General features: G+C 39.3%; 1 protein-coding gene across 1 annotated transcript; it reads right to left on the bottom strand.

Annotated features, from left to right (window-relative positions):
- Positions 1 to 8,592: 8,592 nt before the first annotated feature.
- On the bottom strand, positions 8,593 to 16,780 carry casp22 (caspase 22, apoptosis-related cysteine peptidase). Its single transcript, XM_036556236.1, has 6 exons — positions 16,594 to 16,780; positions 13,421 to 13,753; positions 11,371 to 11,387; positions 11,170 to 11,272; positions 10,203 to 10,704; positions 8,593 to 8,809 (listed from the first exon to the last, which is right to left on the bottom strand). Exons 1-6 carry the CDS (start codon positions 16,598 to 16,600, stop codon positions 8,656 to 8,658), a joined length of 1,116 nt encoding a protein of 371 aa, XP_036412129.1. The 5' UTR covers positions 16,601 to 16,780; the 3' UTR covers positions 8,593 to 8,655.
- Positions 16,781 to 27,592: the final 10,812 nt, after the last annotated feature.

The following is a 27,592-nucleotide window of genomic DNA, read 5'->3' as shown; positions in this document are numbered from 1 at the left end:
CATTATTTTTATTTATACAGGATGTCATCATCAGGGCTCCGTAGTTATGCAGTGTAAGGCGGCAAATTATACGTTACTACGTCACGATACTTCAGGTCATTTTCACAGCAGCGAGATGTTTCGCTTTCCTGTGGTTTGATAAATCAGAACACACATAAACAGCCGCGTGCCACATTTAAAAAATACTACAAAGAACAAAAAAACAGTGATTTTTAGTGTTTTAAATTCTGTGCTGCGCTGAATCCAAATAAATAGGCCTATAAAATACGCTCTTACTGTAATGAAACATGCAGTCAGTCAGAGCTCTTTAAGTACTGACAATACCTACAATATGCCCAGTAAAGTATATAGTAATCAGACATAATTTATCACAATAACAATAAATATTGTCACTTTGTCCACCTCTATGACAGGGTTGTTCAAATCTAAATTAAAGAACCTCTCTTTAGCAATTTTATTTTATTTTAATTACATTTTTTTCCTCTATGTGTGAGTTTACTACTAAAAACATTTACATGACCATCTTCCAACCTCTCTTCACCCTTAGAATTAAACTGGCTGTTTTCATTGCTACACTTTTAAGGCAAGTATATGTAAATTTATCTCTGTTCTGATTGGCTGCCCTGTACTGAGCCTCATTGAAAAGGCAGTGTAGGTGAAAACATTCTATATAACTAAGCTGCTAAGCTGCCACAGACTGTATAGGTGCATAAATGTAAATATGTGTTTATATGCACACTAAAACCAACTTATATACACACACATATATATATGTATGTGTGTGTGTGTTTGTGTATGTTGTTTTTAGTGACATCACAGTTTTCACAGTTTACTTTCCAGATATGGATTTTGGACTTGGAGTAAATGGTATGTTTTGAAACGTAATACTACATCAAAGTCGTATTTTAAAAATACAAAGTCACTTTTATGTGATATGGGCTCATTAATTGTTTATAGATCCAAAAAAATAATGTAGAGCATTTTATAAAAGTATATTCCTTCATGGATTGGTACCTTTTGGTGATCCAGTTTACATCAGCTTACTGTAGTCTGTACATGTAGGAAAAGTAGGCCTGCTTTATAGACACATCATGGTATTTTTAGGTAGAGATTAGACGCAGAGATCACTTTGGCTGACACAGTAAAACAGTTTTATTTTTTGAAATAGCCCAGCAAAGTTCAAGTATACACTGTTATTTTAATAATTTATACAATGATTATGACCGTTACATCAATAAAAAGAGTAAAAGATTAACATATTTGCCAATTCAACAATGAAATTGAAAAAAAAATTCATAATATTCTGAGCAACTCCATAGAAAACAAGTCCTGTTTTATCTAATGGATAATGAAAACTGACTTATCGCTGCCATCTGCAGGCCAAATCCCGTCTGTGCAGCAGCATTTTATGGAACAATAAATTTGAATGACATGTCTTGATTGACTCCTCTTCCACTGAGGAATTCCCACCACCCCACAATCTTACTCTGCAACAACCTTAGGTCAGTCCGGATCACACTGGTTTTCTCTAAGCCCGAATACAAAACACTACATAATCCTGACTCACTGAAATTGATATAATGCTGTCATAACAAACCCTTGACTCTCCGAAATGGCAAATTCATAGGAGGGGGCAGAATGTTGTTACCTTTACTGTACGTTAATGCAATAAGGTTTTATTTAAAGTAGTTTTGGAATGTTTATGTTGGTCCATTTATTGTCTAATGATACAAAATCAAAGGTAATTAGAATTTTTAAGATAAAACAAAAACAAAAAAAGTGGAAAAATAAAGCCCTTTTGAGGTCTTGATATGAAGGTGACAATATGTTTGCGAACGTACATGAACCAAAATGAACAAAAAAAACCTAATACAAACCAAATAATTTTGTGTATATACTGTCAAATGTTGAAATAAAACTGCTCAAATTTAAACATTTCAGTAAAATATGTACTTACATGATATTCAGAGTTCTTTATTAAACTTTAGCAATACTTTAGCCTCAAAATTCTCATCAGTGACCCTGGCTCTGTTTGGGGTGAGAATCAGGCCTGCACAGCTGAATAATCTCTCCCCTGCTGCAGAGCTGGGCAGTGTGGTATTGGTCCTCGGGAAGACTGTCTTGACTGGTGGGATGTTCTCCAGTGAGGTCAAGGTTGACAAGGGCTCACTGAGGTAAGCAGAAACCTCTGGGGCCTCTTCTTGGTGTTCAAAGATGACAACATCTTCATCTTTCGACTGCTCACTGGCTGCAGATGTGGTGGGCTTCATCTTTTCCAATTTCTGCCAGGAAAACACTCCTGGCTGTCTTGCAGAGCTCTACATCCTTGGGCCAGGATAACTTGCATCTGGCATCTGACACTGCAGCCAGCAGGCACTCTCTGTCCCCATATGAGGGCCGGAACCTATTGGTGACCCCCTGCAAAACAGCATCTGCCAGGGGTTTGCAGAGCCACTTTCCACCCTGTCCTGCTGCATTTCCAGCCTGGCCTTCAGGGTCTCCAGTTGTGGCATCAGGCTACCCAAGCCAACACACTTCTTCCCCTGGAGGAAATCCAGGCTCCTGGCCAGTGGCTCCATCACCTGTACAAATTCTGTCATGAAGGTCTGGTCACGGACAGTGAATCTGGGGAGTCCAAGTACATCACATATTTTGTCCAGCGATTCAACAGGCAACTCTTTCAGACACTTCACTGCATCATACGTTGAGGTCCAGCATGTAGCATTGGGCATTACCAGCTGCTTGCCTGTGGTACGCTTGATGTTCTCTGCAGCCATAACAGTCCTGGCTTGTTTGCTCCAGACAGCCAAGGCCTTGGCAAACATGAACCGGCTGGCGTTTTTTGAAGCTAGGGTCTGCCATTGTCTGTCACCACGTGTTGCACCTTGTTGTGAATGCGATACTCACACAGTATTGCATCCAGCTGTGTGGCAATGGCATCATAGGTGTGAGGTCCTTTCATGCGCCGACATGCCAAGGCAATGGACTTACTGTCAACGTTGTCAGTAATGGCAAGTCACCCCCAGGAATGATCTGTGGTGCGCAGTCCAGCAGTCTGCTGTCACACAGACATATGCCACGCCTTCGAGTTCAGTAATAATGCAACCCTTCAGCTGCTTCAGCTTTGACTCCAACCTCTCATTGGCAGTCCTTCTGCTCATTAGCTGAACATTTGACAGCCCAGTCAAAGTGGCCACGAGGTGCTGGAAATTGCTACTGTTCAGCAGATGGAAGGGCAGATTCTCTGCAAGCAAGAGATCAAGCACGGCCATGTCTACCTGCTCCCTCGACAGCCTGAACGAAGCAAGCTTTATCGCCTTCATGATTGTTGGTTGCTCTAGACTGGCATCCCTCTTCCTCTTATTGCCTTTGCAGGTGTCTGTCAGTTTTTTTCCAGGAGGGGGTACTTCCTTTGAAAGTGCAGTTTCAATGAATACACTTTTCCCAAACAGCACTCCGTACGCATCCAAAAAATGTTCAGCCATTTTTGTACACATTTTCTCTTCTCGCTTTCCAGCAAAAGACTGAGCGGAATGAGTGCACATGCACAGTACTATTACGTACTATATACACACACACATATATATACATATATATATATATACATATATATATATACATAGCCGAGCCACGTCAGTGCTCTGAGGCGCTCGCCAAGATGCTGAAAGACAGGCCTAAACTATAGCATGCATTTGGTGCCAAAACGCCTAATGACCAATCGTCTGCACACGTAAAAATTCAAGTGTTGACAGCTAAAGATCTTTTTTTTACGTGTACAGAAGTATTGCCGCTTGAAGACCATGAATACTGACGTCTACAGGCGGGCAAATTTGACGTTTCTTACTCGAGTCCTCTTTAAAAAGCTGAAGTAGCAATGTGTTGCCTATAGATGGCGATATTTTCTGATAGGAGCAAGTCTTGCGAGCCTTCGTGCACAACCTAGGAAAGTGTGATTGAAGTTTACATGATTCTAAGTGGATAATAAGTAGAATCACATATCAAAGATTCTGCACTGTACATATTTTTTTTTACCAGTTTTCTCTGTTTTTGAAGAAAAATCACTATTTATTTTTTTTTCAAACTCATGGAAATTAAAAGTTGGACTTTTACTTGTGGTGGAATTCATTCCTTCTACAGAGTGTCTCTAGACCAAACTGCATGTTGGTCAATGATAATGCTGAAGTAAAATTCTGTAGCCTTTTACTCACACTTAGTAACCAAATACGCTGGCAAACAGTATTTGCATTTTGTGTATTTGAGCCAAAACACACTACAAAACCATCATGAACCAACAGAAACACTTAATGGGTTCTAGGGTTTTGTAAGCAGGGACATTAAAATTACAAAAATGGAGATACAAGGCTGTGCTCTCACTGTGACAGTGCTATAAAGATATACATGAAACGAACGGGAGACTCTAAAATGGGGAGGCAAGTCTAATTTGTATGTCACTTCATTTATCCTTTCCAGTACTTTAAAGGGGCCAATATTCTTCAGCTGGAGCTTTCAACTTCCCTCCATGCCTCTGAAGTCTCTCATTGAGAGTAAAACACGATCTCCTGGCTGGTAGACGGGTGTTTCGCCTCAATGTCAGTCTGCTTGTTCTTTGTTGCGCTGGGTAGCTACCTTGATTCTTTGGTGTGTCTCATCCCGAACTCTCTCACTCCGCTGCATCCAGCATCAACAGCAGAAACCTCTGAAGTCCTGATAGCCTTTTATGCATTGAAAAGGGGTTATGTCAGTAGCTGAACTGATTAAGGAATTTTGAGACAAAAAGTATGAATCATACACCTCATGAAAAATGATCTACAACTGTAAGGATAGTGGTAAAACCTTGGCATTCAGGCAGATCAGTAACGAAATCCAGGGCTATGTGTTACCATGGTCTAGCAAGTACAGGCAGGGGTACAAGTTTGCCAGCAGGCAGAGTCTGAGAACAGGTGGAACAGGATGCTACAGTGTATGAACGTGTTTGGTCAAAGTTTCCCATCAGTATAGATGGAACAATAACTATTGGGTGTGCGTTTCACCCAGGGGCCCGTAGTGAGGGAAGAACAAGTCCAGATTATTAGACGGTCGCAGAACTGGCTGGGGACATAAATCTTCTCAGAAGGGCACTGACTGTGTACTTGGGTATGGATGATACTGTGACATTGGGGGGAAGAATAGGTTCATGGTCAGACTGATTGGTTTTCAGCTACATTCTCTTGACACATTCTAGACAGGCATCAGCCATAGTATTTCGGGACCCAGGGCAGTCGGTAATGCTAAAATTAAATCTGGAAAAGAAGAGAGACCAATGAGCTTGGCGAGCATTTAGCCGTTTAGCGTTATGAAGATCCTATGAAGGTTTTTGTGATCAGTTAACACAACAAAAGAGTGATTAGCTCCCTCTAACCATTGTCTCTACTACGCTTCTTTAAGGGCTTGGAAGGCATTTTCTGTCTGTTCTGTCCAGTGAATCTTTTTGGGATTCCCCTTCAGTAGGGCAGTTAATGGAGCGGCTATACTGCTAAAGCCTCTAATAAAGCACCGATAAAAGTTGGTAAAGGCTATTTGGCAGAGGAAGAAGTGGGCCACAGCATTAACCTTTGTGTCATTCATAACTACTCCATTAAATCTAATGATGTAGCCTAGGAACGATACTGTTTGTAAGTGAAATTCACATTTCTCACCTTTCATGAACAGATTATTTTCGAGCAACCATTGTAGGACCAATTGTACATGTTTGATGTGCGTGTCAAGATCAGGAGAGAACACAAGTATATCATCAATGTACGCTATAATGAATTTGCCAATCATGTCCCTCAGAACGTCGTTAATGAATGCTTAAAAGACCGGGGGAGCTTTAGAGAGCCCGAAAGGCATTATGTAGTACTCGTGGTGTGCTCACAAAGGCTGTCTTATACTCAAGTCCTTCTTTAATTCTAATTAGATTGTATGCGCTTCATGAGTCAAATTTAGTTAAACTTCTTTATTGAACATGTCTTTGAGGTCTGCGTATTCAGGAGGAATGTCACTAAAGGTTTCTGCATCAGGGCTTTCAATGGAAGTGGATCTAACAGTTCACTTCCATTGAAACGGGGGGGGTGATAAGGCAGGTTTGGTGACAGTACTCGGACCATTTTAATATCTCATGTTCTGACCATTAAATAGTGGGGTTGTGCTTTTCTAGCCAGGGCAGACCTAACTATAATTACCATAATGACGTTACATATTTTTTGCCTTGACTTATGAGGGTTTTTTCTAACACCGTTTTAAAACCCCAGATGCTGCAGACATGATCTCCACCGCTTCCTCTTATTACTTTTGGGCGTTAATGTTGATGAAAGCTCATCAGATAAAATATTACAGTGATGGTGGTGAATAATGAGGAGACTGAACGTATTGCTGTTTATTAGCAGGAATAACGTTAGCACTCGGCTAAAGTGTTTGGGAAATTGAGACTGGAACTGTGGAGCGGCGATGCTCTGATAAACAGCACGAGGTACTGTCGCAGTATTTTTCACTTCAAATGTATCTCACTTTAGTTTTGTTTGACCTTTTTAGCTACATCAGTAACGGTAGCTAACGTTAGCTGTCTGGCTAACTAACTTGATTATTCGGATTGCGTGTTCATGTTTCAGCTGTGCCCGTTTGGACGGCTGCTAGGTAACAGACATGACAGTTGATTGTCGACTTTGATCGAGCCAGTTAAGATTTCCTAAACTGAGAAAAGATAAGCTGTAAGATAAGATTCCTAAATTAAGATCAGATTTGCTTCTGTAATACGAATTTGTGAAAAATCTTATCTTGACCTTTCAGATCTTAAGTTAAATAAAAAAGATAGGAAGTTTCTGTATTACAGTCCCTTTCACAGTATACTTAATTAGCTTGCCCCAGGTCAGGGGGCTTCGTTCCCCTAGAAGTGGGTCAAATTTATCCTGTACATGCTGACAGGTACAGTTTAGCTTTAAAGTAAATGGACACTGTGTGTATTTCTCCCCATTTCTTATTGTGTTTTTGTCTTATAGGGGTCTGAAAAGGTACATTAAGTGTATCTTGTATGTGCTCTGTCTGTGTTTGGTGCCGTACTTGCTCAGTGCACAGTTGCAGTAACTTGCCTTTTCTGTCATTTCCTCTGATTAATAAGCAGTTGTGCTGAACTCTGAATGTTGAGCACTATACATCCTGTCAGGCCAGAGGGTCTGTAGTGTCTGGAAAGTTCTCAGTCAGAATGAAAGTAAAAGTATGTGCAGCAGCGGAAACGTCTCACAGCTTTCATTCAGACATGGTAAAGATGAAAACAAGACATTTTATATCTATTATGCCTTTCAGTCCTCCAGACAAAACAAAGTATTCAAAGTCTTCTCTCAGGCAAAGGCCTGTTTTAAAGTAGCAGTTTCTCCTCAACCCAGTGACCCCATGTGGCTCCCTAACAAAGAGGAGGGCAAACTTCCACTGCATAGCTTTGAGTAAAGGGGAATTCTATCTTTTTTCTGCTTATTTTAGTGGTTGATAAAAACAAAGTCAGAGTGGTTTGGTTTAAAATGGTTGATTACAGAGATTTCTTTACAGTGGTGGTGATAGGAACCAGGGGTCGCCATGACTACAACACTAATATAACCATTATATTTACTATCCAAAACCACCAGTGAACCTACACGTGTCTTCTGAGTTTTATATGGAATGTTGATGATGGTAAAATAGTGGTAAATCTGAAAAAAAAAAATCCTTAGGGCACTTACAACAACCAGTTTCATTCCAACAGAGATATTGGAAAAGTGGTCGAATTACTTTATTTAATGATCTGATTTTCGTTGGGGACCTGGTTGTTATTTCACAGTATACTTAATTAGCTAAATCACTTAAGTAGCAAATATTAGGACCACTCTGGCAGCTCTAATAAGACCAACTTTTCTCCTGAATTCAAAAGAGATTTGAGCAAACTTAAACTTGTATTTTACTCAGAAACCAGTAAATGTTCCGTGTTTAAAGGTCATCATTATATCCATTTTCCTTTCACAGTCATCATCACTTTATTTCATTTTCACTAATCGAGAATATTAACCCTGAAATGCCATTCACATCAAACATGATGCACAACCTTTCGACCCCCCATTTCATCATAGTGGAATTAAATGACAAAAAACTGGGGTCTTTTGCTAAAATGTGTAAGATTACAGACTCAGGCTGTGTTTACACGTTTTTTGTTTTGTTTCTAAGCTTGTGAACTTTGGTCCCCAACCCCTGTCCCCCTGGCTTGTCACACCAATTGGCACCCCAGCCTACTGTATTGCATGTTGTATATTATCCAGAAATTAAAAAAAAGTTGTTTTTTTTCAATTTTAAGGTCTAATAAATGCAATTTTAAAACTGTTATTTTCATTTTTTAGATATTTATTACTATTTTATGTGCAGACTTCACAGGGTTAAGAAGCTCCATAAACAATACATTTTTAAACAAGGTGACTGTCGTCATTACTCACAGACACTGCAGATTCCTTCCTCTTCTTCTTTGAGTTAATTGTGCACTTCTTGGCTGATTCCTTTTTTCTGTTATTGTAAAGAGAAAAAAAACCCAAAAACTAACAAAAAAATAAAACAGTCACATTTGAGTGTAATTATTTTATTTGAGTAAATTTACATCTCTGGAAATGTTTTTATGCCAAAATTTCATGGAATTCTGAAAATCAGCTTCTTTGTGAGGGTGAAGCGAGGCTCTGGGGTCATCTTAGCATCACAGGTTGTTTGATTCACCTTCTCAAGCCCCTCCTTCCTGCTGACCTCTTCGTTCACTTTTGTGAGGATTGTAAGGATGTCGTCACCGCTAGGAGAAAGTGAATGACATACACATGCATTAACACCTTAATTATACAGTAATTAATCTTAAGACTTATTTTCTAACTACTGATCTTATTCAGCAAATACTACTAAGCAATAAGCCAAGACAGGCTGTGCATTACAGTGATTTTATCACAGGTAAGAGTGTTAGGGACAGCGCAAAGCAGATAAAAAACCCCCTCACCCATAATAAAATCACTGTAACACACAGCCATAAATGGCTTATTGCTTTTATAAAACAGACAACATAAAATATGATGAAATACCCAAGCAATTATTAATAAGAATCAAGATAAACAATTATTCCACCAAGAAATGTATAGTATGTTATTGTTGCCATGCAATCATAGACTGCTGAAATAGGACAATATTGTTTAGCCGTCCATCATTGTATACTACAGTCATTTCATAACATAGCAGTGTTTAATGCAAGTTACCACCTCAACAACAATGCTAATTTCCATTAGCGCTTCTACATGATTTCCAGTCTAATTTAGCACCAAGGTAGATGCTGTATATCCCTTTTCAACCATGCTGTGGCTCAATCACAAATGGTTCCCTGCTCCCTACATAGTGCACTACATCAAAATACTGACTCCTGCACCCAAACAGTGCATGGTATGTCCAATAAATGGTAATTTGGGATTTTTATGTGCTCTAGTGCACTGTTTGGGTTTAGAAGCCAGAATTTCATGACTTACACATCACACTGTATAAACAGGAGGGAACAGTTTGAGATTCAGCCCACGTTTAATGCTACTAAAAGCAGATCTGAGTAAAACACAAACATTTGAATTGCGCAAAACATTCAAATCGCATATTCCCTACCTTTTTATGGTTTTACAGAGAATCATATGTGAAGTACTTTAATTCAAACCTGGGATATTAATGGAGGAGTTCTTTAGCCTCTTAGATAGCCAATGTGGGCTGGCATGGAGCTGGGCATAATCTATTTGTTGCCTTTTAGCCTGTTAGATAAGTTGTCAGCACCTCAGATTAAACAGGACCATGTTCTTACTTAAGCAGTATACTTAGTGGTCCATGCAGACAGCATACGAGTCAAATATTATTCCATAAACAGCATGTTTTTTAGGGAATTGATGTGGTAATTCAAAATTTAGTGGTTTCAGTTAGCTACTAGAACATCGTCCAGCATGGTAGCGTAGCATTTTCAACTCCACATAATGTAGCGAATCTAAACTCCAAGCTAAATTCTTCAGGTTGAATGGAATATTTGCCAAACCACTCAACAACTGCTACAAAAGAAAACATATTGAACTGCTGTGACGGCCCACAAACAGACCTGTAGAATTAAAAGGGGTAAAAATTACAGATAACAAAAACCTATGGTGAGATGAACAGGCCAGACGAGAACTCACCTTTGACTTCCTTCTTCTAATTGAGTGCAGAGTGAGTCAATAAACCATGAGCCATTAGGAGTTCGGTAGGAGACAAAGTCCTCCACTGTGGACATGGCGACCAGGAAATCAGAGTTTTTGGGGATGCTATAAGTTTCTTCTGGAGCATCAGGTGTCAAGTCAGAGTCATCCCCCTCAGGAACATCATCCGCAGAGACCACAACCTTCTCCTCCCTGTTTTTCCCTCTGCAGGCCTGGATGAAGAACACCTTGGGCTTGCCGGCCAGAGAAGGGCAGTTTTTCCCATCAAAGGGAGACAGGATGTCCTTCATGGGACACAGTTTCATATCTGTTCCATTTACACCGTTCTTCTCGCCATGACTGAGCACACAGCAGACAAAGCAATCTCCATGTCCCTCTTTCTTGCTGAACTCTAGCAGTAGCTCCTTCATCTCCTTCGCTTTCAGGTCAGTATAAGGTTGAACATTAAAACCCAAGAGCTTAAACACTTTCTCCAAAGCAGCTGAAACAGAGATAAGAGAGCAGATTTGGTTCTTATCATATCACAACATTCATAACAAAAACATTGCCTACTGTATTTTCAGTCAATAAACCTTTGATATTATTCCAAAAACAGTATGCAATTTATGTAACGATGTAAGAGCAGCTAATTACTCACTCAGAGCTATCTGATCCTTGACGGTATGTATTATATATCACTGTTGTTGGAAGAAAACCTCATATTTCCAAAATAGTAACTTTACAGGAGAATGAAAAAACATACTTTTAATGTAAGTCAATGGAACCAGACGTAATCAAAAGTAATCTTTTGGTCCATTCTTCATGGAAATTACACACAATGTAAAGAACAACGGGCATTTTCAAATTAAGTCAAAAACTGAAAACCAACAAAAATGGAGATACAAGGTTTTCTTCCGACAGCAGCGATATATTACATTAACATATAAATGCATATGCAAATTCTAACCTGCATCATAGTTGGATCCTTTTCGGTTCAGTTCAGTTTTTTTAAAGTTCATGTTGTTGATTATTACACAGAAACCACGTGGATTACTGGTCATTGGGTATTCCTTTAAGGAAAAAAACAAAACTTCTCAATTAGTGTCATGAAATGTATAGCACAGTGACTTTTTAAAATGTGTCAAAGGTGTAATTAGCACATCATTACCTTATCACTGCCTTTATCTGAGAAAAATAGGAGGAGAAAAATAAAAGAAAGAAAAAAGAAGTGCATGTTCAATGTGATCATTTACAATCGCTATATAATTATATCAAACATTGAACTGTATAAACGTCCTATTAACAGGTATAGTATTAGCCATAATATTGATTCAAGCCATTAATATTAGTTCACTGTGAAGTCCTTTGTTAATTTAAGTCAATATTGCTTAAATCAGGGATGTCCAACTCTGGTCCAGCATACCCAGAGTCCAGCATTTGGTTTAATGATTTCCTGGTCTTGCAGGGCCAGATGTGATCTGGTAATGATATGTGAGGAAATGGTGGGCTAAATGTAGGACTTTTTAGGGTTTGAACAAACTGGGTGTGACATTTCTAAACTAATCCAAGCCCTCATGAAGGCACAGCTCATAGCAAGGGGGGTGATAATGCGCTTATCCAACAGACAGCAAGCCTATTGTTAGCCCATGTATGTAACGTAAGTTAGCATGACTGAAACGTCCCCCAAAACAATTCAAATACTCATACGGAAATCTGATACATGGTTATTTATGCACATATATCCTAAAGGGTCCAGCATATGTTATAAATGCATATATACATGCATATATGTGATGTATGAATATTTAAGTATGAAATATTGGATGTATATGCATAATATGTGGACCATACAAATATGTCTGATAGGTAGGTAAACATATGCATAATATATGGATCACATATATACTGTCTGCCAAACGCCAAAAGACTTTTTTAAAGCAAAAAAAAAAAAATCAAAATGAAATACACCAGCAACAAATAAAAACCTTATATTATATAACATGAAGCTAGCATGTATAAATAATACATGCCTTCCATATATGATTAATGTTTTCTATCATATATTGTTAAATATGTGTTACACGTTATATATGTTTATATAGTTTATATACTGAAATATATCTCCCATATTTAAAAATGGTCAATTTCAAATAAGCTGATGTATTTGTCACATATATTGTTCCCTTGGAATTATAAGGTTCTGTCTGCGTTCTGAGCAATTTTGAGATATTGAGCTTCGAAGATTTTGCATTCCAGATAGCAGAACTGATATGTGGAACACGCGTCTTTCATACATGATAATGACTGACACCGTAAATGTATTCTAAATGTACAATATCAAAATCCTCAGATTTCAAATCTCAGATTTGTAAATGAATTTTTTGGAACGGGTGAAATGCAGATAGAACCTTCTAATCTTGAGAACTCACTTTCTGCTTAGAATTATAAGGTTCTATCTGGCAAAACATGAAAGAAGTGATGAATGAATCCATATATTGCCTTATATCAGGCTTCTATATGGGTAGGCATATGGAAAGCTGATTTATGCCAATATATGGATTTCAAATAGTACACGTGTGTGGGAAACACATTACATGCAGTAAACATTAAAATTCCCTTTTAGAAGACAAAAAGTTCTATTAGCTAACAATAGTGCTTTGCAAGCTAGCTTGTTTTGCTGGTGTTAGCGATTGTACTCCAGTGTGGAGTACAGAGTGTAATCACAGGTCCCCGTCATGATCTTACTCCCCTTGGTTTCCAAAGCCGTCAGTTAACAACTCAGGGAGGAACCTCTAAATGCATACCTATGTGCCTGACTTTTTGTCCTAAATACAGGGTGATTCAAAAAGATTTATCTGATTTCAAAGCGCCATATTTTGACAACCGTGAGGTGTCTAGGAACCAATCACATACCAACTGAAAGAGGGGGTCATAGAGTTTCTGACTGTCAGTGGAAGATGGCCTCCAATCGATCGCAATTTACTTTAAAATGTGCTAACTCTCTCTGCCTGAGGCTCTTTCGGAAGTGAAATCAGGACAGGAAGAGAAACCTGGGGGTAGAGTTTAAGAGGGCATACCCTTGTTTGCAGTGGAAACTGCACAGTCCAAAACCAAAAGTTCTAGAGTTGACCAGTGGACCAGAGTTGGGCATCCCTGATTTAAGCAAAAGGATTTTACTAACAAAAATCCATTTAAGTTAAGCATACAGAGTAACTTACCTGAGACAGTCAATGACTGATGAGCAGGAGCTTCAGGTGCAGGTTTCCCACAAGCTGACCGCACGTGCTTACCCAGTTCCAGCTTATTGTAAAGATGTTCATCGTGGACTTTTAGTTTTACTATCATGATTTCACTGGCCACACGCCCTTTCTTCCTAACACTGTCGATTAGATCACGAGCTTTATCAGCTCGCGCTGCATTCGAATCCAGGATGGTTTCAGCTTCCTCTTCGTTTAATACTCTTTCCTTTCTCAGATCGTCCAGGAGTTGTTTGATCACAGGCAGCGTCAAACCATCCTTTAAGTCAGTTCGGACATCTGCGAGCACGTTGTCTGAGGAAAATTGCAAGAGCCAGAGAACAATGCTGTGAACTGTAGTTACTTTAGAGAGACCTGAGTGACCAGCTAGCTAGCTAGGCTAGCTAACTTGGCTAAAAGGCCGGCTTGCTACACGTGAAAGGTTAAAACATTATCCAAGCTAGCTGTGGCTAAAGAAAAAATCAAGAGTCATTAATTGTTGTCCGCTCACATCTCATTAAATATTTTCCCTGCATTTAAAAGTAAAGCTAACTTGCTAAATGTGCAATAATGAATACAATGTTAGCTCTTACAACAATATATGGTTTTGCTCGATGATTGATGATTTAACCTTATTACCCTTATAAAAGATGGTTCTTCAGGGTTCTTTAGTAAAGACAATGGTTCTCTATCAAACCATAAGCACTCAAAGAACCATTTGCATGCTTAATGGTTCTTTGCACATTGGAATTGATGGTGAATGTTCTGTATACGATTCCACCTTTTGAAAATGGTTCTATGTAGGACCATACAGGCCCATCTTTTGACCAAAATACAAACATACGGGCTAAAAAGCAGCTAACAACAGTCGCTAAGTAATTAGAGGGCTGAGGAAAATGGGAAAATGGAAACAAGGTTGACATCGGTACAATAGCATAACCTTTTTTGGTGCTATTCAGACCAACTGAAATACCACTTCACCATGCAAAGAACCACTTAAGCATGCAAATGGTTTTGAATGTTCATGGTTCTATATAGAACCACTGCCTTAAAATATTAAAAAAAAACAAAGAAGGGGAAAAGCAGAAGCAATGGCTGCAATTAAGCAGTTCATAGATGATAGAGATGAAGAACATAGAGAAAAGGGGAGAGGAGGGAGAGAGATGGAGAGAGTAAAGTGAGTACACATTTCAATAATCTATCACTTTTACAACCCCATTTCCAAAAAAGTTGGGACGCTGTGAAAAATGTAAATAAAAACAAAATGCAATGATGTGCAAATCATTTAAACCCTATATTTCATTGAAAATAGTACAAAGACAACAAATCAAACGCTGAAACAGATTTTTTCTTGTTTTTTTGTTGTATGTACATTTTGAATTTAATGCCAACAACACCTTCCAAAAAAGTTGGGACGGGGGCAACAAAAGGCTGGTAAAGTTGTTTAATGCGAAAAAACACCTGATGGTTAATTGGCAACAGGATCTGTATCACGACTGATCTTTGGGCCCTCAGACATCACTGCATTAAAAACAGACATGCTTCTGTAGTGGAAATCACTATATGGGCTCAGGAACACTTCTGAAAAATACTGTCTATGAAAACAGTTTGTTGCTGCATCCACAAATGCAAGTTAAAGCTCTAAAACACAAAGAAGAAACGACATATAAACAGGATCCAGAAACGCTGCCACCTTCTCTGGGCCCAAGCTCATTTAAAATAGACTGAGGGGAAGTGGAAAAGTGTCCTGTGGTCTGACGAATCAACATTTGAAATTCTTTTTGTAAATCATGGACACTGTGTCCTCTGGGCTGGAGACCACTCAGCTTGTGATCAGTGCACAGTTCAAAAGCCAACATTCATGATGGTATAGGGGAGCATTAGTGCATATGGCATGGGTGACTCGCACATCTGTGAAGGCACCATTAGTCCTGAACAATATATATACATGTTTTGGCAACATAAGCTGCCATCCAGACAACGTCTTTTTCAGGAAAGACCACATTCAGCATGTATTACAACAGCATTGCTCTGTATTAAGACAGTCCAGGTGCTAAACTGGCCTGACTGCAGTTCAGACCTGTCACTACTGATGACATTTGGCGCATTGTGAAATGAAAAATAATACGAAGGAGACCCTGAATGGATGGGCAGCTGAAATCCTATGTTAAGCAAAAATGAGAAAACATTTCACTTTCAAAACTCCAGTAGTGTCTCCTCAGTTCCCACATGCTTCAAGAGTTTGGTTAAAAGAAGAGGTGATAGGCTTCCGAATGGCACAACCGTCTAAGCATTGGCCCTGTCATCAGGAGATCGCGAGTCCGATCCCTGGTGATGCTACAGCCATCCGTAGCCGGGAGTCCAAGAGAGCACAACAGGCCTCGCTTTCTCTGGGTGGGTAGGATGGCCCCTCCTTCTCCCCATCACTCAACGCGATGCTAGTCAGCGCAGGCGTCTGTTAGCTGACGTAACAGATCTGGCGGTTGGCGCTTTCCTCCGAGCGCGTTCAGCTGTCCAATGACGTTGCATGAGCGGCAGCTCGAAAAGAAGCGGTGGCTGGTTTCACAGGTCTCGGAGGAAGCCTGTGTTAGCCTTCACCCTCCTAGCGCTGATAGCATCGTGTGATTGGGGGAGTCCTAACTAGCGGGTGGAACTGTCGACAACTAAATTGATTGGGGAGATAATTGGGTTAAAAATAAAAAAATATATTAAAAAAAAAAAAGAAGAGATGATGAAACATGGTGGTAAACATGCCCCGTCCCAACCTTTTTGGATCGTGTTGTTGGCATCAAATTCAAAATAGGCATATATTTTTCAGAAAACAATAACTGATGAAAATAAATAAAATCACCTTCACACAACATGATCCACACAGACCGCCCAACAGAGGTCTAGGCTAAACCCCCAGTGTCTTTATAAACGCCCCTGGTGCATCCCTAGCGGCCAACGAGCCTCCAAAGGCTCAATTAAACAGAAGCCGAAGTTAAAGAAGAGCATGTATGCTGTCTCTTCTGTTTCCCTGCTCATCTTAGTAGCTAGCAGCTACTTTGCTTTCCACTTTCTAGCCTTCATATGTCTTCGTGCAGCTCGTCCCTCTTTTATCTCTTTATTTCAGCAAAAGTTGACCAGATCTCACAGCATGATACGTGTCTTACCGGCCATCTCTGTTAGGAGTTCCTCTGTGGTGAGAAGCTGTTAACTCAGTTGAAGAGTAACTTGTGTTGAAGGCAGCGAACTACACCTGTGGCTGCAGTAACTTTGAAACGAAGTGAGCGCTGTAGAAGGAAGTGAGCTTGGGTGCGACCCACGTAGACACTTCCTGGCCCCCACACAGGAATTCAGTTTCTCTTATTCATAAACAAACCGTAGTACTGAACCACTCCCTCTATCTGTGTACATGTTCCCTGCCCACAAACAAACTGACCGAGGAAACTGGGTTCACTCTCACATACAAGGTAGTTGAGACGAAGTTCACTAACAACAGTAGAGGGTAAAATATGAATATAATAAAAAAACGGGGTAAAATATGACTGTGTTGTGATTTGTTTAAATCTTATGGAGAGGAATTGATGCCAAATTGAAATGCAGTCACTACAGTGGAAAAATGTGGAATGCAATGCACACCTGATATTACTTTTACATAGTCAAGCGCAGAATACGTACCAAAATGAAAAACAAAGCCTCTATTACAGTTTTTACGCTGTTTTACTTTTTTTTCACTGATAAACAATGCATTAAGATTTGTATTTTAAAAAGGAAATGCTGAATTCATGTCAGAATTGAAATGTAGTGAAGACATGACTATATTGCTTTTCAAGGTGCTGTACTTAACGTAAAATCAGTGGATGTTTTACTTTGGCATGTTTCTGCAGGTTTAAACGCGTTTTGAATTACAAAAAACAGGTCAAGCGAGGTTTGTTTTTCATTTTGGCTCGTATTTTGCATTTTACTATGGAAACTGTCATGTGTGCACTGCATTTCACATGTTTCCACTGTAATGATTGCTTTTCAATTTGGTACAAATTACTCTCCATAAAACCCAAGGCATTAACAGGAATAGTAATAAACTAGATATATACAAAAATCATTATTTATAGGGTACTTTCTGTTGGGAGGTGTCTGTAAAAAACCCTAACCCCTATATTTACACTTAATACTTCCATTTAGTTTTCAGTGTGTTTACATGCACATGCACAGTCTGATAACTACAGATAATCAGATTTTGTCAGTAATCCGATCAACGCATTTACATGCACTTGAGTAATCAGATAATGTGGAAACTCCAGGTCTACACAAGACAATAAACTCACAGAAGAAGACGTGACGTAAACATAACGTAAAACTCAAACTTCATGCTGCGGCTTTTTTTTTAAACATCGAGCCACTTTACGTTAAAATCTGAACATACATCATCTAGAAGATGAACAATATTTAAATCCTTCATTAGTCAAGCATGTATTTGGTTTCAGCGTCACTCCAACAGTGTTTTGCTGCGTCTCGCGGCGACGCTGCTTGCTTATTTCCAGTACCACAGTCTGTTTTCGCACATGCACAGAGAAATCCCAAAGAAGTCAGAGTTTACATGCGCTGAGAAATCTGATTACTGAGCTCAAATCCAGCCTTTTTATCAGATTTCTTAATCAGATTTCTAGACCTTACTCAGATCTAAGAAATCAGAGTGTGCTGTTTACATGACCATTTAAATAATCAGATAACTGCAGAAATCTGATTATGATTGGATTATTGATTTAGTAAACACACTCAGTGCTGCCTTTTTAAAGATCTTTTGCCTTTCTTTTAAAGTGAAGTTCAAAGATTTAGACTTATTATGTGTTATCATGAATTATCATGAGATAATGAGAAAAAAAATAGCCACGCCCCTTTTAGAGGAGGACGTGAGACTGCATCCCTGTCCCTCATGGCCACATGGTGAGCAGTTAGATCTCATTGTTTTGAAGTAAATGTGTCCCAAACTCTGACAATCAGTGTGAAACATTAAAAATGGTCACTACTGAAACACACATTTTCTGCAATTAAGCAAACTTTTTTAGTGTTTTAGTGAAAAATATTATGATTTTATGTGTGTACAACTGCTCAAAGTTATGTTTACGTTTTTAAATTCTGCTCAAAATGAGCTAAAATTGTCAGTACCAAAACAGTCACTACTGAAACATTTAGTAGAGTTTCAGTAGTGTTATGATTGTTCTGATAGTGACAGAATTGAATGTTGAAGCTCCATTTGTTTTAATAAAATAAATGTAATTAAGGTACACTAAGGTCACTCAGAGCAAAAGGATTCCATTTGTTCAGTCTCTCAAAGAAATCTGCAGGGATATTTTTCCACACCTCCAAAGTTCAGTCTCAGAAGTTGTTTGCACTTTTTGCCTGATTTTCTCATTTCTCTGAAAGTTGAAAGTATGTTTATCTGATGGGCACAGTTTTGGTGGTCTACCAGGTCTGTAGCTTTTTTTTCCATTATTTTTGAACTCCAGTTTTGGAAACTTTCTTCTTCCGTGTGCAAGTGAATTATCTTATATGCGAGTGCTTCAGGTATATCTCAAAGCAAATACTGAGAAATTTGATATTATGTGTAGTTTTGAGGCTTCTGTGTTATTGTTTTCTGTTATTATGTATGTATTTTTTCTCCTTTCTGCAGATGAACTGTCAAAAGTCCAGCTAGAGCTCATTGCCAGAGTTTCTGAAGCTGTTCTTAAAGACTTGATTGATAGTCTTTGAGCTTCAAACCCGTTCTCACCGGTAGAGAAGCCAACCAGAACAGGATACATCTGGACAGACACGTGAGTCAACTCACTTAAAAAACTTCTTGAAATGGAAATCCTGTGTGGCTGTGCAGTTTGTATAATAACTCTTGACTTCTTGTAGGAATTGCGGTATGGACGTGTGTGTGTGTGTGTGTGTGTGTGTGTGTGTGTGTGTGTGTGTGTGTGTTGTTTTTAGTGACATCACAGTTTTCACAGTTTACTTTCCAGATATGGATTTTGGAGTAAATGGTATGTTTTGAAAGGTAATACTACATCAAGTCTTATTTTAAAACTGCGAGGTCACTTTTACGTGATAAGGGTCCTTTAACAGTTTATAGATCCAGAAAAGTAATCTAAACCATTTTATAAAAGTCCTCTTCCTTCATGTTGAGGTGACTTTTAGTGATCTAGTTTGCACCAGCTTACTGTAGTCTGTACATGTAGCAAAGTAGGCCTGCTTTATATACACATCACAGTATTTTTAGGTAGAGATTAGACGCAGAGATAACTTTGGGTGACACAGTAAAGCAGTTTCATTTTTTTGCATTAGCCCAGCAAAGTTCCAGTATACAATGTTATTATAATCATTTATACAATGATTATGACCGTTACATCAATAAAAAGAGTAAAAGATTAACATATTTGCCAATTCAACATTGAAATCGAAAAAAAAACTCCATAGAAAACAAGTCCTGTTTTATCTAATGGATAATGAAAACGGACTCATCGCTGCCATCTGCAGGCCAAATCCCGTCTGTGCAGCAGCATTTTAAGATGGAACAATAAATTCGAATGACATGTCTTGATTAATTCCTCTTCCACTGAGGAATTCCCACCACAATCTTACTCTGCAACAACCTTAGGTCAGTTCACCACCTGGGTGCCAGCACAGAGAACAGTTTGTGTTGGTCCATTTAGTGTACAATGATACAAACTCAAACGTAATTAGAATTTTTAAGGTAAAACAAAAACAAATAAAAAGCGGAAAAATAAAGACTTTTTGAGGTCTTGAGATGAAGGTGACAATATGTATGCGAATGTACATGAAAGTAAAAATAAAAAAAAACATGGATGCAAAGACATGTAATGGATATTAAGTTGTAAAGAGAAAAACAAACAAAAAACTAAAATCACATTTGAATGTAATCCATTTTATTTGGGTATTTTATGGAATTCTGAAAATCGGCTTCTTTCTGAGGGTGAAGCGGGGCTCCGGGGTCATCTTAGCATCACGGGTCGTCTCAACTGTACCACCAAACCAACCTCTCCTTTCCTTTACGTTCACTTTCCCCTCCATCCGGCTGATGTCATCATTCACTTTGGTGAGGATTGTAAGGATGTCATCACCGCTAGAAAAAAGTGAGTACATACACATGCATTAACACTTTGGACCACAGGCTTATTATACAGTAATTAATCTTAAGACAATCATTTAACTACTGATCTCTCAAAAAAAATAAAGGGAACACTTAAACAACACACTATAACTCCAAGTAAATCAAACTTCTGTGAAATCAAACTGTCCACTTAGGAAGCAACACTGATTGACAATCAATTTCACATGCTGTTGTGCAAATGGAATAGACAACAGGTGGAAATCATTGGCGATTAGCAAGACACACTCAATAAAGGAGTGGTTCTGCAGGTGGGGACCACAGACAACTTCTCAGTACCTATGCTTTCCGGCTGAGGTTTTGGTCACTTTTGAATGTTGGTGGTGCTTTCACACTCGTGGTAGCATGAGACGGACTCTACAACCCACACAAGTGGCTCAGGTAGTGCAGCTCATCCAGGTTGGCACATCAATGTGAGCTGTGGCAAGGACAATAGTTTGAATGCAGTTCCTTTAAAATGTTTTGCCTCAGACACTTTATGGCCAAAAGTATGCAGACACCTGACCATTGTTGGACATCCCATTCCCAAACCATTGGCCTTAATATGGAATTGGCCCCACTGTGTGACTAACAGCCTCCACTCTTCTGAGAAGGCTTTCCACACTTGTCTGTGGGAATCTGTCCCCCTTCAGGCAAAATGACTTTAATGAGCTCAGACACTGATGTTGGACGAGAAGGCCTGGCTCACCATTGACGTTCCAACTCATCCCAAATGTATTCAGGTCAGAGCTCTGTGCAGACCACTGGAGTTCCTACACACCAAACTTGTAAAACCATGGTGAGTCTTCCCCAAAATGTAGCCGAGAGGGTGGAATTATATAATTGGCTAAAATGTCTACTGCATCAACATCACAAAACTCAAAGTAGCAGTGAAAAAATATACTCATTAACTGAAATATAAATGGCAGTTGTTACAAATACAAAAACTAAAACTATAATATTCACTGCAATATATCTGAGAACAAAATAGAACTACAATAGTTGTCATATTTCAAGGCATTTATAGTGGCTTTATAGGAGTGGATTCCATACGTCAAAACCTAAAATGTCCAGCAGGTGTCACCAAACAGCCAAGCATAGTTTGATTTTGTGCTAATTTAGCCATGCAAAAATGGCAAAACGTGTTAAAGGGAAACAGCAGAGCGTAGTTTGGGGTGACTTTGAATACAACAGAATCAAATCTGTCATTGTTGCCTGTTGTGCTGAAATGCATGGAGCAATTCTAAAAGGGAAGAGTCAAACGTAGAACTTCTAAACTCGCCTTGCTGCTCCTAATGACTTGAAAGCGAGGGGTGCAACATAACGAATGTGAAGAGTCCTTGGTGTCTATGTTTATGGAGTCAAGTCAAGTCAAGTCAAAAGGCTTTGACTGTCATTCCATCTATGTACAAGTACACAGTGGAGTGAAATTACGTTCCTCCAGGAACAACATGGTGCAACAAGGAACAAAAAGTACAAAGTGCGAATGTGCAGACATAAGTGTGCAAACAAAAAATTAAGCTAGAAACAATAAAATAAATACGATAAATTAAACAGACATTAGACACAGTAAACAGACAGGACAGTGCAGCGCCGACACAGCACTCATTTATGTGAGTCTTCTGCTTTTAAATGATTTGCAAAGAGCTAGAGTCTAGGTTTAAAACACTAGGATCAGGTCTAATTGGGTCAAATATGAGCTCAGCAGTTCACAAACTCAGAAAGTTAATTTTGTGTGTCAATGGATGGAGTGAGGTACAGCCAGCCTTTCATATTACTGTTTGAATGTGTCACGTACTAACTCCTATATGCACACAACATGAAATATAATCATTTTGGCAGTGGGATGTACTGTAGCGTTTATGCTTAACTGTATGAGAGCTACAGTAAAAAAAAGATTAAAAAAAATTAAAAAACGAATGAAAATTTCAAAACTACTATAAAACTGGTGGCGGCGTGTTTTACACCACTCCAGCTGACACTTGGCTTCTGTGAATAGTGACCTCAGGCTTGTGTGCAGCTGCTCGGCCATGGAAACCCATTTCATGAAGCTCCTGACACACAGTTCTTGTGCTGATGTTGCTTCCAGAGGCAGTTTGGAAGAGAGGATAGGCCCCACTCTGTGAGTTTGTGAGGTCTACTGCTTTACGGCTGAGCTGTTGTTGCTCCTAGATGCTTCCATTTTACAATAATAACACTTTTTGTGATCCAGCAGGGCAGAAATTTCACAGACTGACTGGTGGCTGACTATGACAGCACCATGTTTAAAGTCACTGAGCTCTTCAGTAGGACCCGTTCTACTGCCAGTGTTTGTCTCTGGAGTTTGCATGGCTATGTACTTGATTTTATACACTTGTTAGCAAGGAGTGTGGCTGAAACACCTGAACTCTGTCAAACAACAGTATCCTCTCTTAAAAAAACGACCCCCTGAAGGCATGAAGAAGGTTACAGGCTACCATCACGGCATGTTGTTTCCTGTGATGACCCTATTATACCGGACAGCCTAAATGCATTTTATTGGCACTTTGGTGTCCAGGCATCTCCACCGAGGGGGCTCTTGCATTGGATGTGGACCCTCCTATTATGGTAAAGGAGCACTCCTTTAGAATTCTACTGCAGAAACAGAACAGTAGGAAGGCAGCAGGTCTGGACATGATATCTACAGCTACCCTGAAAGAATGCACCTATGAACTTGCTCCCATTTTTACTTCACATTTTTAGCTTGCCACTCAGACTTTGTAAGCTCCCTGCATGTCTTAAATCAGCTGTGATAATTCCTGTTCCTACGAAGTCCAGTGTGTGTAGTTTGAAAGCAACATTATGCTACGATTTTACCTCACAATACCAACTTCAAAATCATTTTGATGGTACACTGACATATAATAGGGAGAATAGCATGTCTGTCATTGCCAGTCCAGGCCTGGAATGTCTGCTATAGCGCTATGTAGCTTTAAAGAAGTGGGCACAAGACCTTTTGCAAGAACTACATAACACTTAACGGCACTATGCCAGATATCAACAACTATGGCTCTTCAGCTAGTTATAAGAAGTAGCTTGGTATACCCAGCAATGGACATCACGGCCAAGGCTGCAAATAGGCCAAAGAAGACATTGTCGGAGGAAGTGAGGAAGAGAAAAAGAGAGATGCCTGGACAAGAGTAAATCTCGGACTGGCTTTTACTCATTGCTAAAAAGCTAAAAGAGATGAAAGGATGCAAGGCAGTCTCACAAGCTAAACTTCAGCAAAACCATCCCTAAGACATTTTCAGCAAAATTATCATCAATTATTATTTCAAACTTATTATCACTGGGCTCTTGGGGATAAGGCACTGCAGCTTTACTGCCCAGGGGTACCAAAGAATCCTAATCTGGCCCTGCAGATATGAAGAAAGGTTTATTATAATTGCTTTGACGGTGATACACACAGATGTTAGCACTCACATGTATAATTTGGTGCACTTTTGCTATTGAAAATTAAAATTTCTCTATTGAAAATAACCACATCAAATGAGGAAGATACAGTGTTACAAAACCCAAACTCTGGTTCAGACTTTAGCAAACAAATTATATGCAATATGCCACCATCTGTCCAATCCAGTAGATTTGTTGATGATGCTGTATCTTTATGTATACATAAGGGCACAGCATTTATACACTGTAGCATCACGAGACCCCTGCCTCCTATGCACAGATTCTGTTTGTCGATTTTAGCTCTGCTTTTAACTGCATTGTACATTCCACACTATTCAATTGCCTCCTCAAATGAGCTTCTTAGGTCTTAGACTTTCTTCACTACAAAACCAAGGTGGTTAAAACCAATGACAGATAGTCAAAAGCCTTGGACTTCAGCACAGGAAACACGCAAGGGTGTGTACTGTCTCCTCCATTATCTCTTTAATACAAATGATTATATATCCCATCAGACTATATGTTAGATTATATACGTTTGGTGATGACACCAAAGTGGTGAGGCTGATTTCCTCTAATGATGAAACATATGATTCAGATATCATTGTGTGTCCCGTGGGCATTGTCAGAGGTGGCCCTTGTTTTGATGCCAGCCTCATCTTTTAACTATTAAACATGTAGGCTCAGAAAAAAAGCCAACAGTGGTTCACGTTGTGCCTGTTTCATTTGAAGTTTATGCTTTCTTGCTGTGAGATGCTTTGCTGCTCAAATGTCTAGGGTCATCATTTTTGTCTCAAACTGCCTGAAAATGCTGTGTTTAGCTGATGTAAATGAATAGGTAAATAAAAATACCCCTCTACAGAAGAGGTCTAGGCTAAGCCCCCAATGTGCAATGCCTCTGATACATCCCTAATGGTCAGTGGGTGTCCAAAGGCTCAGTTACATAGGAGCTGGGCTTAAACAAACACATACAACCTGTCTTTTCTGTTTCTCTGTTTGTTATTCTTGGTAGCATTAAGCTAACAGAAGTCAGCTGTTCATTATTGCAAATAATTATCAATAAATTGACAGTTGGCTTCCACATTCAGAAAACTAGCTTTCACATTGGACTAATGACTTCTTAGTGCAACTGGTCCCAACTGTTTTCATTACTTAACCCTACTGTCTGACCGATTTACAAGTTTCCTCTTTAAAAAGTGTAGTAAATTTCATCTGTTTGTCATGAGGTTCCATGACTTTGTTCACACATGATAATTGAACACCTAAAATAAATCTGAAATATTTTTATAAAAATGTGTGTGTTTTATGGAACTTGTATACACCCATGGTGTTCCCTGTCAAAAATGACCGGTTATTGGAAATGAATCTATAAGACTACAATTAGTGTATAAAACAGAGTTCAAGCACATATCAAGCACATCCACAGCAACCAGAGAAGGAGGAGTCAAAAGAAAGAGGTGCCAACTGTGTGCACCAAGAGATAAAACACTAGCTTTGTGTGCCACAGATTCGGTGTATATATATGCAAAGAACATGAAACGACCACAGTATATTGCCCCACATGCTCATGAGAGGACAAAACTGAGGCACATAAGGATAACATTATGGCACTGTCTTTTCAGAGTACAACAGAAAATTGTAATTATGTTCATACAGTGTATGGTTCAAGCATTTCTCTTAAATTTTCCCTGTGTACATTTGGGCTTTTGTTTTCAATAAATAAATACTGGTCAGTTTTGACCGGGAACACAGAAGTTGTTATTTTGTGCCACAGTTTAGAAAACTTAACTGGTTTCAAAAAAAGTGACTTTCGTAAACATCTCAGTGAAGTACTCTGTGACAAACACGACAATAGGTTTCATCTTAGTATTCGTTATAGTCAAAATAATATGTATATAATGTTTTTTCCTTAAAAAAACAAGCGGTATGAACTCAGGTAAATGAGGCCTGCAGGACATAAACAGCAAAGACAAGTTCAAAACTTATAATGTTCACAAGAGCTGAAGTTCATTAAAAAGATCTAACACAACATTAGGTGATAATATTTGTATTACTGTTGATTTATAATGGAATAAAATGATCCAGGTCACTATGAGTGTTAGCCGAAACGAACACAACAGGAGGGTTAAGCAAAAGTAAACTTACAAAAGTAAACAGCACAGCATGATACAGATTACGTGTCTTACCAGCCATCACTGTTAGGAGTTCCTCTGTGGTGAGAAGCTGTTAATTTAGTTCAAGAGTAACTTCTGATGAAGGCACTAAATGTATGCCTTATAAGGAAGTCAGCCTGAGCACTAACATCCTCCCCCGCGCAGACAAATGCTGGGAAAGGCATCCTGTAAAAACAAACCGTTGAGGAAAATTAGGTCACTCTCACATGCAAGGAAAGACAGACTGAGTTCTTGAACAACAGAAGTTGGCTGGAAAGTCTCAAACCAAAACCTAACCTAGATATCTTAGGAAATAGTGATTGTATAGTGATTACTATCATTGTACAAAAGCTATAAAACATTAAACTATTTATAAAATAATTCAGATCAAAGGATTATGTTCTAATCTATTTAAACCCATGGCATTAACTGAGATGATAATTGAGGTAATAAGCTAAATTTATACAAAATCATCATTTATAAGAAACTTTCTACTGGGTGGTAAATTTACATTTTACACTTGTTAAAGTAATACTTACATTTTTATTCAATTTTGTTTTTAAAGATTATTTGGATTTCTTTTAAAGCGACATGTAGATTAATCAAAGGTTAATTTTTGAATAAAAAAACTTCAAAAGTTTTTGTCCATAGGCAGAACGTTATTTTAGTCACACCCCTGCATTTTAGAGCAGGAAGTGAGACTGCATTCCTGTCCCTCATGGCCATATGCCAGGTGACCACATGCAGATGTGCGGAGTATGGCTCCATCTCCCTCTTGTCGGGCTCCAGCTGGGCTCCTTTGCCGTCTTCCCCAGCTTAGCCATATCACCCTCACCTAGCTGGAGAAGCCAGAAATTGGCTGAGAGAAGTACCGCTGTTGTTGTCGTTGCCCCCTGTAGCACCTGATTTGATGGCTGTGAAGAGCTTCACCATGCCCAGGAGGAGGATGTGGAGCACTCTTGGGCATGCAGAAGGCTCTAGGCAGGACAGAAACTGGTTTGGGCAGACTTGGTGCACAGGTCCACTGCTCAGGTGCTCCATGCCAGCTGGTACAGCCTCTGGATGCTAATGAGAGTACAGTGTGTGAAAGAAGCTGGTGACGGGGAAGCATGTGGTAGCTGATGGTGCCACGCAGCCTGAGGAAGAGGGTGCTGGGCGTCGGCTGGTGTGGGGCACTTTGGCGTGGGCAAGACGCAGAAGTGGTTGTGGCAGAGGTTCTACAAGCCAGGCTGTATGTGCATTGCTGTGACCAGTCCATGGCAAAGAAAGGACCGGCGCAGCAGTCGCTGGGTGAACCAGTTTGCGACAGCGCCACCCTGAGGCAGACCATTGTTGCTGCTCTAATTAGTTAAGAATACCAAAAGCAGAAGCTTGCTCATTTGTACTTAATTTAAATACAAATGAAATTTAATTTAGGACCCCCTGTATTTCACACCTTGCATAAATACTAATATTTAA

The sequence above is a fragment of the Colossoma macropomum genome, unplaced genomic scaffold (genome assembly GCF_904425465.1).
Source record: "Colossoma macropomum unplaced genomic scaffold, Colossoma_macropomum, whole genome shotgun sequence".
In the NCBI taxonomy this organism is placed as follows: domain Eukaryota; kingdom Metazoa; phylum Chordata; class Actinopteri; order Characiformes; family Serrasalmidae; genus Colossoma; species Colossoma macropomum.
This window is presented reverse-complemented; position numbering and strand designations above follow the sequence as displayed.